This window comes from Morone saxatilis, unplaced genomic scaffold (assembly GCF_004916995.1).
Source record: "Morone saxatilis isolate NCDOM2014 unplaced genomic scaffold, NCSU_SB_2.0 Contig17, whole genome shotgun sequence".
Taxonomy (NCBI): Eukaryota; Metazoa; Chordata; class Actinopteri; family Moronidae; genus Morone; species Morone saxatilis.
The window spans coordinates 16,312,015-16,327,190 of NW_023339729.1; the positions used below are offsets into that span (position 1 = coordinate 16,312,015).

General features: G+C 42.3%; 1 protein-coding gene across 3 annotated transcripts in view; it reads right to left on the bottom strand.

Moving 5' to 3' along the window:
* dlc1 (DLC1 Rho GTPase activating protein) overlaps window positions 1-15,176 on the bottom strand; it is a 74,578-nt gene that overhangs the window by 12,103 nt on the left and 47,299 nt on the right. For 2 of the 3 annotated variants that reach the window (XM_035659850.1, XM_035659849.1), the window contains exons 6-8: window positions 3,711-3,782; window positions 1,946-2,027; window positions 708-771 (exon numbers count right to left, since the gene is read on the bottom strand). In XM_035659850.1, the coding sequence (XP_035515743.1) occupies window positions 708-771; window positions 1,946-2,027; window positions 3,711-3,782 (218 nt within the window). Of the gene's footprint in view, window positions 1-707; window positions 772-1,945; window positions 2,028-3,710; window positions 3,783-9,967; window positions 10,262-15,176 lie in introns of those variants that run through there. The other variant, XM_035659851.1, reaches the window with a different exon arrangement.

Below are 15,176 nucleotides of genomic sequence, written 5' to 3' on the forward strand. Positions count from 1 at the left end.
GGGGGGGCAAATAACCTCATTGACTCTTCCACTCTTCTCTGTTGACTCCTGAAATGAAAGGTGCCAGAGACAGGGTCATCCTAATGAATACCACCACACACAAAACAAGGATGTTACTATGTAGCACTTAAGACCATTAGGAAATTAAGGTTAATTTGTATAAAAAGGAGCAATTATTGACGAAAATGTGTGCATCAGTCTAGACAAACTGGGATATTCTGAGAATGATCCTCCTTTCTTCAAAGAGAAAAAACACTTTCTAAGAAGCCTGTTTCCTTGAAAGTGAAATCTAAGAGTTTAGTGTTGGGAGGAGTTAGATTTGTCTCAAAAGCTACTTAAAACAGAGCATATTGCAAGAGTGCCACAAAAGCAGCAAACTGATTCCTTTTATGGTGAGCCAGAAGTATGAGGAAGTATTTGAGAAAGAAGGGGAGCATGCCTTGAGTAGGGGAGGTTCTGGTGAATGCACCCCTTCATTTAGACATTAAAGCTATCCTCCGTCCCCTTAGGGTCCTCACAGCCCACTTGATATAGAAATAAACCCAACAGGTGCCTTCTCATTAAACAAGATGAGAGAAAACACAGCTTTGCCCTGTGGCCACGAGTGAACTGATGGTTGAGGTGAGAATATGCAATTGTGGTTGAGGAGATGTGCAAAGGGGCTTTTCAAAAGGGAGTGGACTTAATGTGTGTGCATGTGCACTTACTCTTTTTCTTTGCGGTGATATCTCCAGTCTCATTAGGGCACACTTGTTGAGGGTGTTCAGTCTCCTGCAAACACAAGAACACACATGCCAAATTTGTTACATTTAAAATGGGTTTTAAAATATTACAGGCCCCTGATTTTTCCTATAACACAAATCTCTCATCACCAAGAGGATATATGATGGAAGAAAAGATGAAACAGGGCAAAAAACTGAAGTGGGGAAGAGAAAGACTGGGAGGGGAGGCAGGGGAGTTTGGGTGCACCCAGGCTGGCTAATGAGCTGCTGAAGGATAATCCCCACATGAGCGGGAAGAGAATGAGAGGGAGACAGAAAAGGAGAGGGCGAAGAGAATGAAATCTGCTGGAGTGGCGACAACAACTTGGGGAAGGGGGGCAGAAAGCTTATCCCCCCAGCCACCTGGAGAAGGGGAGCAAGGGTGGTGGTGGGGTCCACCCTCTGGAGAGCTCTTAGAGCAGATCATGTAACAATGGAGAGATGGGAACTGAGGGATAGTTCGGGCTGTGGGGAGGAGGGGGGTGAAAGGCTGCCAAGAGAGGAGACATTGAGATGATAGCTTCCAGATGTATGGAGGGACACCTGCTGTGGTTTATTACTGAGAGTCGGAATTTGATGAAGGAGTCGACTCCATTAAAGAGCCATTAACCTCCTCCTCATATGCTAATTAATATGGTAGGAGCACCAACTAGAATACCAACCCAGCCTTCTCCAATGATACCTACTGCCATTTAGCCCCTTTTCATATACACTAAGATGAAGATTGAATCTTTGAAACCATGAATTCCCCAGCTGTGGTAGCAAATGCGACAGAGTTTCCTATGTCTATTATAACATAAAAAGAAACACAGAATGTAAAGAGCATTGCGTGACTGGGAGTGAGATATGTGCTTGCCAGGACCATACAAAAGACTGTAATGACTGAGGTAAACACTGTCAGCCCCAGAGAAAGAAGAAAATGTCGAGAGGTATGGGCGTAGAAAACTAAATGGAGAGGAAAAGGTACAGTACATGGCTCCAAGGTGCTTATCGTGTCATTCTTTTATCTCATGGGCAGCTTTCCAAAGCATGCCTCCTTTTGAAGTCATACCCTCATTCATGGTTTCATTGGGGGTGGTGGGGGGGGAACAAGAGATAGCACAGTAAAGTATACGAAGAATAGTGCAAAACATCAAGGAAAGAGAAAGATAGTACAAAAGATTCAACATGAATTGTAATCTCACCTGCAGAGAGCCTCAATAGCGTACCGATCGAGGAAGTCATGGTCTCTGGTGACTGAAGAGATGTCAATGGGAAACAGGGCATCTAAACAGAGAGCGAGAGTCAGATTAGTGTGGGTATCTCCACGCCGCTGACTGGATCAGTGTGTTCAGATAAAGCTAAAGATACAGCCCCTAGCCTTAAAAAACACCCACCCACTCAAACACCCACCAGGGCCTTCCGTCCCACCTTCACCCCCCATACGGCATTGATGAAAAGCTAAAAGAGGAAGTAGCGTCTTAGCCGACCAAACAAACACAGCTGCAGCTTTCAGACCCGACAGGCAGGGGGGATGTGGAGCACAGAGGGGGAAAACAGAGGACTGATTGAAGAATGACAATAGGTACTCCACCGCTGCTCAGAGGTCCTACTTCCTTTTCTCCTTCTCATTCTTTCTCTCCTAGTCTACCTCATTAACAGGATCACTTATTCACCCAGTCACAGAATTAGCAATGGCGCAGTTTAAGTGTGCCTTAAATCATACGGAATATTTAAGCACCATAGTATTGGGATGGATGGGCAGATTTTAAGATGTTTTCTGGAATGCATTGACCCAACCCAAAATGGGAATCTCGCATCAAAACCCCCCGGGGGCGATGATGACGATGATAAGAAAATGCTGTTTAAAGGAGGTCTGCACCTTTAGCATACTGTACCGAAACAGGCTTATCAGTCTGCTTATCTTTAGTGGGGCAATAGTATTGACAGCACAGACAATGGAGATTGTCCCATGGATACAAGGGAAGGAAAAATGTGTCAGGCATTGGCAGAAATTCCTAGCATGGAGACGGCTACAAGTGACAAACTAGCAAGGGTGTGAAATCTGCATAGTGATTGATTGTGGTTGGCAGTTTTGCGTTGCTGTTCATGTATTTATGAAAACAGCGTCATCACCTGCCCAGAAACACAATGAGCTTTCCGTTCAAATAGAAAGCCTTTCACGGTTAAGTGGCAACAAGCAATGACCTGCTGACAATGGTAGCTTGGTCCTGCTGTCATCGTCCTGTAGTTACATAAGAGCAACTGGTATGTCCATGGTATGCCACAGTATAGCTGGAGTAGCTATATGAAGTGAAGAGAATGTTTGATGTATTTTGGTGAGGGTGTATTTAAAACTCAAGGGTCTGGCAAAGAATTCCTTCTCAAGCATTTGTCACTGTATAAGTAACTTTAGAGTTTTGTGTTTATATTAACAAGGTAAAGACCTTTGGTCCTCACAGAGTAACTATACAAGTTACGTCAGAGTTCATGTTTGGAATATATAGCAGAGTGTGCTAAGATCCAGCAAAGTGCTGGTGCTAAGAAAAAGCATAACCCTTATTCCTCAGGAATGTTATGCTGTGTGGTGTGTATGCAAGCACAAGCGTGCATGTTGGTGTTTTGTGTGCTTGACAAAGGACATAGTGGTTTCCTATATGAAAAAAACAACATCAGTTGTAACATACCAAATGGGTACGCATTCACAATTGGATAGAATTACTACTACTATCTAATTTATATAAGGTTCTACATTCATGTGATCTCAACTTAATCAAAGTTTTAAGTGTGTTTTATCAGCTACATAGCATTTGCATAGATCTTCCTAACGTATTCAAGTTACGATTTAATTTGGAAAGCCTGATTTGTGCCATGATTCCCAGTACAACTGAAAATTGTTTGTCCTTTCTATCTTCATTATTGCCACCTGGGGCACGAGAGTGGGTGGGGGTGTCTCATAGAGGTCCTTACCTTCATAAAGCTGGGCGTATTGCGGGAACCCTGCTGCTCGGAGCCAGGTACAGGCCTCTTTGGCTTCGATCTCTGCAAAGGAGACAAAGTAGAACAATGCAAAGGCATGTCAGGTGTTGTAGGAAACACAAATAAAAGCATGCATAACATATAATAAAATCCTCTGACACAAAGGGTTTTTATAAAAAGTGCAAATGAAACATCATTTGAAAAAGGCAATCCTGTCAAACTATCAAAGTAAGACAAAACTATGGAATTAAGCAACAAATACGAACCCCTTGACCTTATTAGCTGTCTCACACTTGGTCACTCTCCTCTCACATGCTTCTAAAGCTAGAGGTCAAAGCATCATTTGTGCAAATTGTGTTAACCCCCTCACACCTCAAGTGTGTGCCATTTAAGTTCCTTATCCAGGTAAGGCAGTGGTTGGCTCACATAGTTCTTTGACAGAAAACATCTGTGTGGAGCCTTTTCCCATAGAATATGACTACACCCACAGATATTAAAATGCCATTTTGTGACTCAAAGACTGGTTGTTTGTTTTCTGGGTTTAATTTTTTTTGGACGACATGGATGTCTTGTGACTGTAGTGCTTCCCTCCAGCTTCTGTTCCCTCATGATGTCAATATAAAGCTTAAGGAACCTCTGATAGTACGTAGGAAAGAGTGCTTTACGTACATATCAGGTGTATTCTCAAGTGTCCATCAATGGCATTACTAACGCAACATTACTACTGCCAGACAAACTCCTCAATAACCCCCATTAAACACAAGGTGTGACATTTAGGCTCCTTATGCTAAGTACTGACTGAATGTTGATGTCCACTGTGTCAGAGGAGCCACGGTGATGTCTCCCAATTATTTGCGAAAGCCCTTTAGTCGACATATGCCAAATGGCTGCAAACACCCCAGCCTCCTCAATTGCTCCATCGCCCCCACAGCCAGCAGTTTGTATAAAGAAGACAGACAGAAACATGTCTCCAAGCCTTAATGAGCTGACTTTACAATGTCCTTAGTGGAACGACAGCTAGTACACAAATGTAGCACAACCGTGAGAAAACACTTAAACCAAAACTAGTAGTAGTAGTAGAAGAGAGACTGGCAAACCATGGACAAAAGTGACAACATATAGAACCACTGCCGAACATGAAAGCTAAATGATTGCTAATCCTGTTACCAAAATAAGAAATGTGGGTAAAGTTTGAAACTCAGGCAGGATAGTTACTTCAAATTCTATAATATTTGCACTTAGACATTGTAATATTCTTTTACAATTTTAATAGGGGTGCTATGTTAGGCTGAGCTAATAGTATGCACCGGTAAAGAGATGCTGAGTAGTTTATTTTATCTTTGAAACACCAGTCTGGCAGTTCCACCTCATTTCAAGGCAAAATTACACCAAGGAATTGTGAAGAACATTTTAAGCTCAAACTCAAGAACAGGAGCTTACAGACTGTGCCTGAAAAGAGACAAACGACTTCTTTAGTAGTATTTTGGTAGAAAACTACAGTAATATTAAAGAAAAATAATAAATAATGTCAAAGAAGGGAGACATTAACAAGTGGGAATTGACATGACATGGACAAAAGAAAGTAACCATAAAGTACTGTCAGACAGACAGAGAGGTCAGAAGAGGACCACTGCTGCAAAGGGTCTGGACTCAACCATATACGAGCATTTACATACCAACAACAAGCCTAGACGGCAGACAAACCCACTAACAACAAGGTGTGACACGACGAAGACAGGGTCTCCCCTCTGCCACTGCAGGGGCCAGCACTCTTCAAGCAACCACTGTGACACCAGCATGCACCCAAGTGTCTAATAACACATTAACAACTATGTTTTAACGCTTTTTCATTTGACAAATGAGCTCTATTTTTCCTTGTGGATGTGACATGGCATGTCTCAGAAGCTGTGAGTTTGGTGGGTGTGTGGAGCCTAGTATTTCTGGAGCGTAGTGAACCCAGAGAAACATTGAAACCAAAGGGTAATTATACCAACATTCTTGAAAGCGAGCACTGCATAGGGCTAGAAATTCTTGTGTTTGCTTGTGTATCTACGTGTGTGTGAGTGTGTGCACATGCAAGCTTGTGTGTGTTTGCAAAGACTAACCTCATGTTTAAAGACAAACTACTCAAAAGACAGTAAAGCTATTGAAATGCAAATTAGACATACAAACACATGGTTAGCTTTCAACCCCCAAACCCCAAAAAAGAGGGCTATGGGATCCATTAAGTGCCTTTGGAGGGAAGCTATCCAGTGACACACCCCATTGGGCTAGAATGTGTGTCAAATCTACTTTACAGTGACATAATGTGGGCTTGGTGTGCCTAGGAAACAAAATAATGACAGTATTCACCCTGTGATGGGTAAAACTGAATAATATTTGTCACTGCTTCACATTGTGTCTCCATTCATTCACAGGGTGAAGCAAGAATATTTTTCTGTCTTTTGTTTGGCTGGAGGAAGTGGACAGGGGCATGGGGCATCTGGCACAAACAACCTAACAATAGAGCCACACACACATATAGTCTACACAATCTGGAATTAAAAAAAGTTGGATCAACAAAGCCATAAAATAAGTTTATAAGAATATCTCAAGCACTCTAGTCATAAAAATGTCATCCTACAACACCCCACCCAAGCCTTTACATTTTTGTTTTGTTTCGATAACTTGAGATCTATGGGTGTATTTTACTTTTGGTCTTCCCTCACTGTCCACCCCAATTCCTCACCCCTCGCCAGGGAACTACCTCACTTCCTCTTCCTGCTTCCTTCACAGGAAGAGAGCCAAGCGGCACTGCAGTGGCCGCCGACCACCCGGCTATAAGGCCCTGCCTTCGTTTGTTCCTGGCCAGATAATAGGCAGAGAGGCAGCCAAGACAAACACTGGCTCCGGTGATTGTGTGTACTCACCAAACGTCCTCATGGTTAAAGACCGCTACAAAGCCACATTGGACAAATATGTCTTACAGCAAGCACTTAAATGTGACAGCAAGAAATGTAAATCACTGAGTTTTCCTCAAATAGAAAACGTAAGTTCACTACCGTGATAATGATGGTGATATCTGATCTACATGTGCCAAGTTGGCTGAAGTACAACAGATGGAAAGGAGTCAGGCCAGCACCAAAGCTTCAATGCCAACTACAGTACTGAATATACTAATATAGAATGTCCTAACAAGCTAATTATTCTACCAGTTGACCACAAATTTCCTTATGTGCGGTGTAATTTCTGGAGCAAGACATTCAGGACACATTCTTTTCTGTGTTTAGATTTAGTTTTCTTCATGTGGTAACAAATGAACACACCAGTCACCACAAGAAAGTTGTCAGACTTGTCATTTTTACCCCAAAGACTGCAGGCTACCAGCTAAAAGATCAACATATGGTATCAGCAGCATGTTATTCCCTGGCTGCAAAAGGTAACCTTCTCCTGTTTGTCATCTTATTACCATCACTGATTGCAGGCTGGTTGGCATGGAGACAGACAGAAAGACAAACAAACAGCTACACAGGTGAATATGTGAATCTGGCTACAACAGATAACATGACTAAAGCCAATGCTAATAGAGATGTCTTATGGATCACATGAGGCTTTTCTCTTGGAATTTGTCTAAAGCTGAACTGGTGAGCGGACAGTCGGGGTTAAGCTTCACCCACTGCCCAGTGGTACTGACTTCTAAAATTATCCATCATAGTCTTTTCTTTCCTTTTCCCTGCTCTTACCCACAACTCCTCTGCTCTCTTATGCTCGCTTATTTCAACTCTGCTCGGCCCTTCTCTTCTCTCTTTTCCTGTGGCAGGAAGTTCTCACAATTGCCGACCACAGTTTCCCTCCATCGCAGGAGGCAGCGGGGTCTGGCTTGGCCGAGTCTGAATGCTCAGCTCCAGTGGGAGTTTGTCAGCAGCTAGCAAACAAAGGATGCTGCTCCCCACCTCAGAGGCTCTGCTACATGGTAAACTGGAGGTCAAGAGTCTGAATACAGTTATCACTGGGGCTGGGTCTTTGAAGTTGGCAGATAGAGAAGAATGCTTGACTAACAACTGTTGTGAATTGAGGTGGCTTATCTGGAATTACCCGATCATCGCCGGGTCTCCAAAGTGCCGACTGTAAAACAACCCAAAAGGCGACCATAGGGTTCTTATCAACTCCAGGTTGGAGTGGGTCATTCTCAAGGAGCTCCAAAGTGGGTCTAGACAGGTGATGTGATAAACCAGGCCAGACTCCGTGGCTCAGCAGTAATCTACAACAAGCAAAGCCAGGAGCCTGGATGCTTCACCTCAATGGTGACAAGGACAAACTCCTGATGTGTTCATGAACTTGAAGAATGTGTTTCTGATTGATTCTTGATCTGACACTTTGTGAAACTATTTTGCAAATGATCTCAATGTCCTAAACGGCTTGAATCAATATGATAGCATCAGAACAACTGGAGAGAACAGTCTTTTTAACGTGACCAGTGCAAAAATCCCTCCAGTGCTCCACTGGAATGCAAAGATGGGCGATAACAGATTTTCTTCCTGATGGGTATTAGGTTTTGTGATTCCACGGTTGAGACAGCTGGTGTTCCCTGAGAGGGTCTGGCTGTTAACTAAGTGAGACGATGCCAGGAATATCACCATCTGGCCATCCTCAAGCTATGCCCCGTTGACACACACACACACACATACTGCAAAGAATAATGAGGTTACTACCATGGTCCATTCCAGTTATTTACCACCAGCCGGGCTAGGCACGAACAAACACACAGCTGGCCCACATGGATCATCGCAGAGCTAACCCCAAAGGCCCCTGTGCACCCTGATGAAAGATTTATGGTCACATGGAGGGCCCTAGCCGTGGATCAGGTGACCAGACATATTCAAAACCTCTGATAAGCTTTCCAGTGCCAGATGACAGACTACCTGCCGGGACCACCCCCTTGATGATTATCCATTCATAAACAGATCCCAGGACAGCTTGAGTACCTTCAGCAAAGGGAAAGTAAGAGCATAAAAAATCAACATGTCATGTCTTCTCACAGAACCAGTGACAGATAGCCTAATGTAAAATGTGCCATGTGAATCTTTCAGATAAGGCCCCAGCTAACTTCCTGTTTTACAAAGAATGTAGATGATGTGTGTTTCCTTTATTTGCTCTTCTCCAAACACAACCAACTGCTAAACCATCTAGACCCATCATGACTGAAAGAAATAAAGAGATGTGCAGTAGGAGAATGAGTGAGAATAAAAAATGTGTTTCCTAGTTTTTCCTGAGGACGGTTCTGTTGCATAGAGACCCTCATTAAGTGTGGGTAGAAGTATTGTGTCAGTATCATAGTCTTCACATTAGTAATTGTGTTTGGAGAAGGGCCAATAAAGGGACCACTCATCATGATGTCTGTGTGTGTTTGAGCACGTTGGTTTTATGGCTCAACTGAACCTCGCTCATATCTGTTCCAGACCTGATAAGGAGCCAAATGTTGGAACATACAGTTAAAACAAAGGGCCAAAGCCTACAAATCAAGTGAAGCCTACCAGGACAGCATTGGAAACGGTATTGTATACAGCCACAACAGATCCCCTCAAATTCCACCGTGAGCAAAAGGTCGGCAGTCAGGCAAAAGGCGCAGGCAGTTAAACTGGAGGCACTGAGATGGCAGAAATGTCGCGGACTGGTACGATACCTTGTGATAATCTTGAAATACACTGAATACGATTTACGCTAAACATTCCAATTCACGATCTTGTTTCCACACCGCGGATCGAAGTTTCATCCAACTCAAACCACCGACTGTGTGCTGGTCTGCCGGCTGCTGCCCTACACTGCGCGTAAAAGCGGAGATTTTAAACGAGGACTGGTATCAGAAGTTAGAAAAGTACACTCATAGTCGTCCTAGGTCGCAATTTGGTTAACGAAATATTGGGGGTTTGAGTGAGTTGTGACCAGGAGTGAGGACACAGGAGACGAAGAGTTATGCGCAAAGCGCGGAGATTCCTTATCTGACAGCCCGCAGCGTTGCACCATTAAGACGACTTAAAGAGTATTTTACTTAAAGGTAAAATTCTAGTAAACCTTTGGAGTTTTAGATATTAATAGTAACTAAAAGTAAGCACAATGTAGACTACTAATTACGCATACAAGTCGCGTTATTTCTCCTGGAGAAACAGGAAACAGCTTTAATGTATGGCCACATTTTTACTTTAAATAGAAAACCATCAAAGAATAATACATTTCCAAACACTTAAGGAATGACAATGGAATTGACTTACGTGTTAATATCATTTTCTAACGTCTCGGTCGCGACCAGCCTCAGCATAAAACCAATCTCCCCGGCTGCGCCCCGGCAGGCTACGACTGTCCAGTCAGGTCTACTCCGCTGTTAAACCCGCATGATAAATCCAGTGTAAAGAAAACGCAAACTACACTGTCGGCTGCAGATGTCCTCTGGCCAGTGCGCAGGACAGTAAATCCATGGTCATAATTTGATTTGGCTGCGTTAAACAGAATCCCACAATCTTCAAATCCTCCCAACACTGTGAGTCCCTCAATGAAGCAGTCCCCAATAGGAATGTGAATGGAGAGTAGTGTGATTCAAGCTTTAGGAATGGGCAACTCTGCCGTGGCTCCACCCCCACCCCACTGCTCCCCACCTGATAAGGATAGGAGCTGGGGACGCACAGATCCACTCAGAACAGATTCAACAGACTACATTTTGTAGGGAATAAGCTTATGAAGATTAAAATAAATGTCACAATAGTGTGTTAAAGTGCACCAATCATGACACCAAAGATACTCATTTGATTTCAAGTCTGAACTGTATCTATTTATGCTGATATTCATTATATTTTCTGTCCCTTAACTGATTTACTTGTTCTTAAAAACACCCATTAAATGTTACCCAATATAAAATCGAAAGTGATTAACTGGGCTTCCCAGGATTCCGCTCTATTCATTTCTGCCTCAGCCGCTTCCCCTAATAGGCAGCAATTGACTCGGGAGGTTGGTACCCAGTTTGCATATCATTAGAAAATAGTGGTGACAACTGCGAGACGCTCTTTTGTGACGCGAGATTAGCCTGAAAAGCGCAAGTGGCGCAGTGAAAAGACAACTGTTGCAGGTATGGTAATGCCCTCTGGCCCTGCCCCTGTCCATGGCGCGCCTAAGGCACTTACACCAGCTCAGGTTGGCTCTACAATAACAGCACAGGGAGTCCTGAAAAAGCAGGGTAGCATTTTAGGAAGTCTTGATGATGTAAACACTTTGATAGCACTACATTTTTTATCACACTTTTGAAGCATCCACAAAGAAAGTCAATATAATTACTATAATTAGTAATTACTGTAACAATAGCGTTGATCTAAATTAGGATTTTCCTAAGGGTATACAAGGCTCTTCTAAATGTGATTTCTATGTCTACATTTCTCTTTTTTCCCTCTGCCATAATAAACGTGGTGGATTTTGGCAGATGCATAATTTTACAATCCATGCCTCATTTGTATAAGTGTTTATGCCTTGCTGATATTTTTCAGATTTACATGGATTTGTGTGCCTGTGAATGAGGAAGGGTCACACATTACTCATATATAATTGGTCTATTTCAAAACAGCCTGCCCAGTTTTTCCCCTCTCCTCTATCATCAGGGACTTTTCACCCACAGTTTTCTAAGAACTCCTCGGTGACATCAGCGTTTGGCATCAGCCGGCTCTGTGTTATTGCCATAGTGACACACAGGCGCTGAGATGGTTCAAAAAAGGGAAAGCCAGACAAGTCACCATGTGGCAGGGAAATACATGTAATCCAAAGCTTGGACTGCAAAGGGGGGAAAGGATGATGCAGAAAATCCTGGCAAACTGTCCAGTCTGTTGTTGGCTGCCATACTGGTCCCAGCTGACTGAGGAGTCACAAGTGATTCACCCAAAAGAGATCCTGCCAGCTAATAAAGTGAGCAAAATTCAGTCTCTACAGCATAGGCATTCATTAAAGGGGATGCAAGTTTTTTTTAACACCTCAGCCTACAAAGTATGCTTGTATAATACATCAGTGTTTCATGTTCTGTTTAGGGGGTCATTCAAAGCCAAAGTCATTTTTAAAAAACATTTAAAAAAAATATATATATATAGTAAATAACCCATTACTTCTGTTTGGGGTCTCAGACGCTACAGCTGTAAAACCAGGTTAAATACAATAGATTTTTATATAATATGCTTTATATCCCAAACAAGTATTTGGATAATTATTTGAATTTGTATTTGAAGGGGTAAAAATGGTTGATTTTGCAGTTATACAACACTGACGTCTGTGGGAACACAAACAGAAGTAAAGCCAATGTCAACACAACATGATGGTTAATAACACAAGCAGTGTAACAAGAAATTCATGCAGTCTAAAAATTATATAAAAATTATATTCCATGAAAGAGTCAGTAAATAATTCTAAAAATCTGAAAAAGGCTTGCTACTCATAAATACATCCAGCTAAAGCATCAGCATTATCTCAGCTGATCAGCACTAATATCGGTGCATAAATATCAAATAATATGTCAACGGAAAACATGATCTTATGAGCTCATAAACTGAAAGAAAACCTCTGGTGATTTTTATGCTAAATCTGTAACCTGAAGGGAGGGAGAAAGATAATTATGGTCTGTTAGTGTGTGTGAAAGAGAGAGAGAGCGAGAGAAAGCAAAGAGAGGAAGGAGAGATGAAGAGAGATTACCAAACAAGGCCAAATCCCCGAGCCACAAAACCCGACCACCCAGAGGCTGCACCCAAAACCCCAACCCAAAGCTACCCTCGGCTGAGATGGGTCAACAACCCCGCGCAGAGTTGAGGGGGTACACGCTCTCAAGTTGTTTTGTGGTGATAAACACAATAATGCCAGCAATTGTTGATGAATGTGTGTGGTAAAGTGTGAGAGATCAGACAAGCAGACTGCTGCTGCTGCCAGTTGCTCTGGGGCAAATGAGTGTGTCTCTTTAGAGCGTCTACAATTTTCATTCATCAAAGCTCGTCAGAGTCAGGCGCTTGTTTGGCTTATGATTCAGATACAGATCAAATACACACCAATATAATGAGGGCTTTGGACAAAAGAGAGGAAATGAGGAGATGCATCAGTGTTGCAGCAGGCAGACACGTGGGATTAAGGCTGCATTAAATGCAACTTTTTCTTGGAAAGGGAATACAAATAAACACTTTTACCTTCAAGGCATATTATAAGGGAAGTTTCAGTGGATTATCTTGTGAGACATAGTACATTTTACTCATGTCTATAGTTGTTCCAAATTATCACTCATCAGAGAATGACAAAAAATGCAAAAACCTCAAACATTCAATTTGAATAATATTGGTCTTATATGCCCCATCAACTTGTTGCTGCTGGGTTGTTGGGTGAAGCTACTGTTGTAGGTTGTAAAGTTTATAGTGGCACCTCTGACCCTGAGACACAAAGGGAGGGGTTGGAAGAGGAATATAGAGAAAGTGAGCTTGAAAAATAATAAAAGAAAGATTAAAAAAGACTTCAGGCAGAGATACAAAAAAGACAGAAAAACAGAAACAGAAAAATGAAAGAAAGATGACAGACTGTCCCCCTGCCCATGGAGAGCGGCCCCCCTCTGGGCTAGCCTTGGGGTTTATGCTCCCCACTTCTACCATTCCTAACCCCAAACATCGGGGCCAGGTGAGGGTCAGCGGACGGACGTGTCAGTCCAACACACACCCAAACACCCAAGGCCATGTCAACAAAGACTCACAAAAGAGATAACCAAATTATGGGTCTGCAAAGGTCATAGCGGGATAGAGATGAACATGTTAGATGTCATGTAGATGTGGTTGAGAATTTCAGATAACAAGGCCATGAAGATGCTTGTCACAACCAGTGGGTAGGTCAAGTAGCAATCAACAAAAGGGCATTCATGTCTTTATAATGCTATTTATCAATGTGTTTGAAATTGTGCTTTATTTGGAAGCAAGGTTTTCGCCTTTTTCTTGAAATTTGAATCTAAATGCCTTCATTGACAAGTGTGTGTCCTTTCACTGATGCAGTCTGAGATAATGAGTTTAACTGCTGTGTGTCTGTGTGTGAGTGAGAGAGGGGGTGAGTGAGACAGAGAAGGGGAGGGGAATAATCTTTTCATAACAGGAATCTCCAGAAATAGCTCATCCATGGTCTTGGGGATCAGCCCAATAAGACACTGATTAGAGAGAGAGAGAGAGAGAAGAGAAGGAAGAGAGAAGAGATCAGATATTATACTTCCATACACACATGGTGAGGAGGAAGTGTGGGAGTCAGAGGCTTGGACCTGCCACACAACAACACCACACACACACACAACACCACACAAGCACACACAAACAAAGGAAGTGTGAAGCCGACAGTGGACCAAATGCCTCGCCGACACCCTCTTCGGGCTTTGATGGACTGACCATGAGCACAATAGAGGCAGGAGGCTGACACACACACTTACACAAACAATGGAACGGTGCTGTACTACCATGTATTTTTCAACCAGGTGGCGGGGTTTCAACAAAAGCAAAAGCTTTACATTGGATCATCCATGTATCAGTGAAGTTTTACTTGTTGTTACCAAAGCAGTAAGGGTCTATTTAGGATATGGCACAAAAAGTACAAAAAAGACTAAAGCAGGAAAAATGAACTTTTGAAAGAGGGTTGCTAAAGATTTGCATTGTGAAGGAAAAATTAGTTTTTAAGTGATACACTTCTGTGTGGGTTTGTCTGTATGTCATGTGTAGTATATAAGTATATATACACACACGCACATATTATTTCAGTGTCTGCACAGGATTTCATGTTTTTAAACAAAATAAACTGCAGTTTCACATTCAGTAAAGCTAAGCTAGGTGCTAGGTTTAGTCTCAATAATGGCCTCCACAACAACATTGATGGTAAAGATTCTTTATATGAGATTTTTCAATTATAAGAAAGAGAAGAACCAACAAACTTCAAAAAGTATCACATTTTATGTCTGAAAGAGACAGATGCTATTATTTGTGCACATATATCAAGTGCTCTCAATGTACACATCAAACACACATTACAACACGCACATGCACTTTTTATGAATGCACACTGGTTTGTTAGCCTTTTATTACATGATCATGGTGTCAGAAACTCAACCACAAACTAAAGTCCTGTGTGTGTGAAGTTTATAACACTGTTCCCGTTCTCCTGCTTAAGATTTCTCGTGGAAATATATTGTTTGATGTTTATTTGGATCCGCATAAGCTGTTACCCTGGCAGCAAGTATTCTTCCTTAAGTCCACGTTGAGCACATCAAGAAGACACATAAAGACACATAGATGAAGACTGGGTAGGCTTGCTATCAGCTCTGATCATGTGGTGCGTCATAACAACTTACATGTATTCTTTCTTTTTGTTCACATTTAGTTATAAAGTCTAGCAATTGGTGAAGAACTATAAGTGGACGGAATCATCTTTCTACTCAGTTCTCTTATCCTTGAG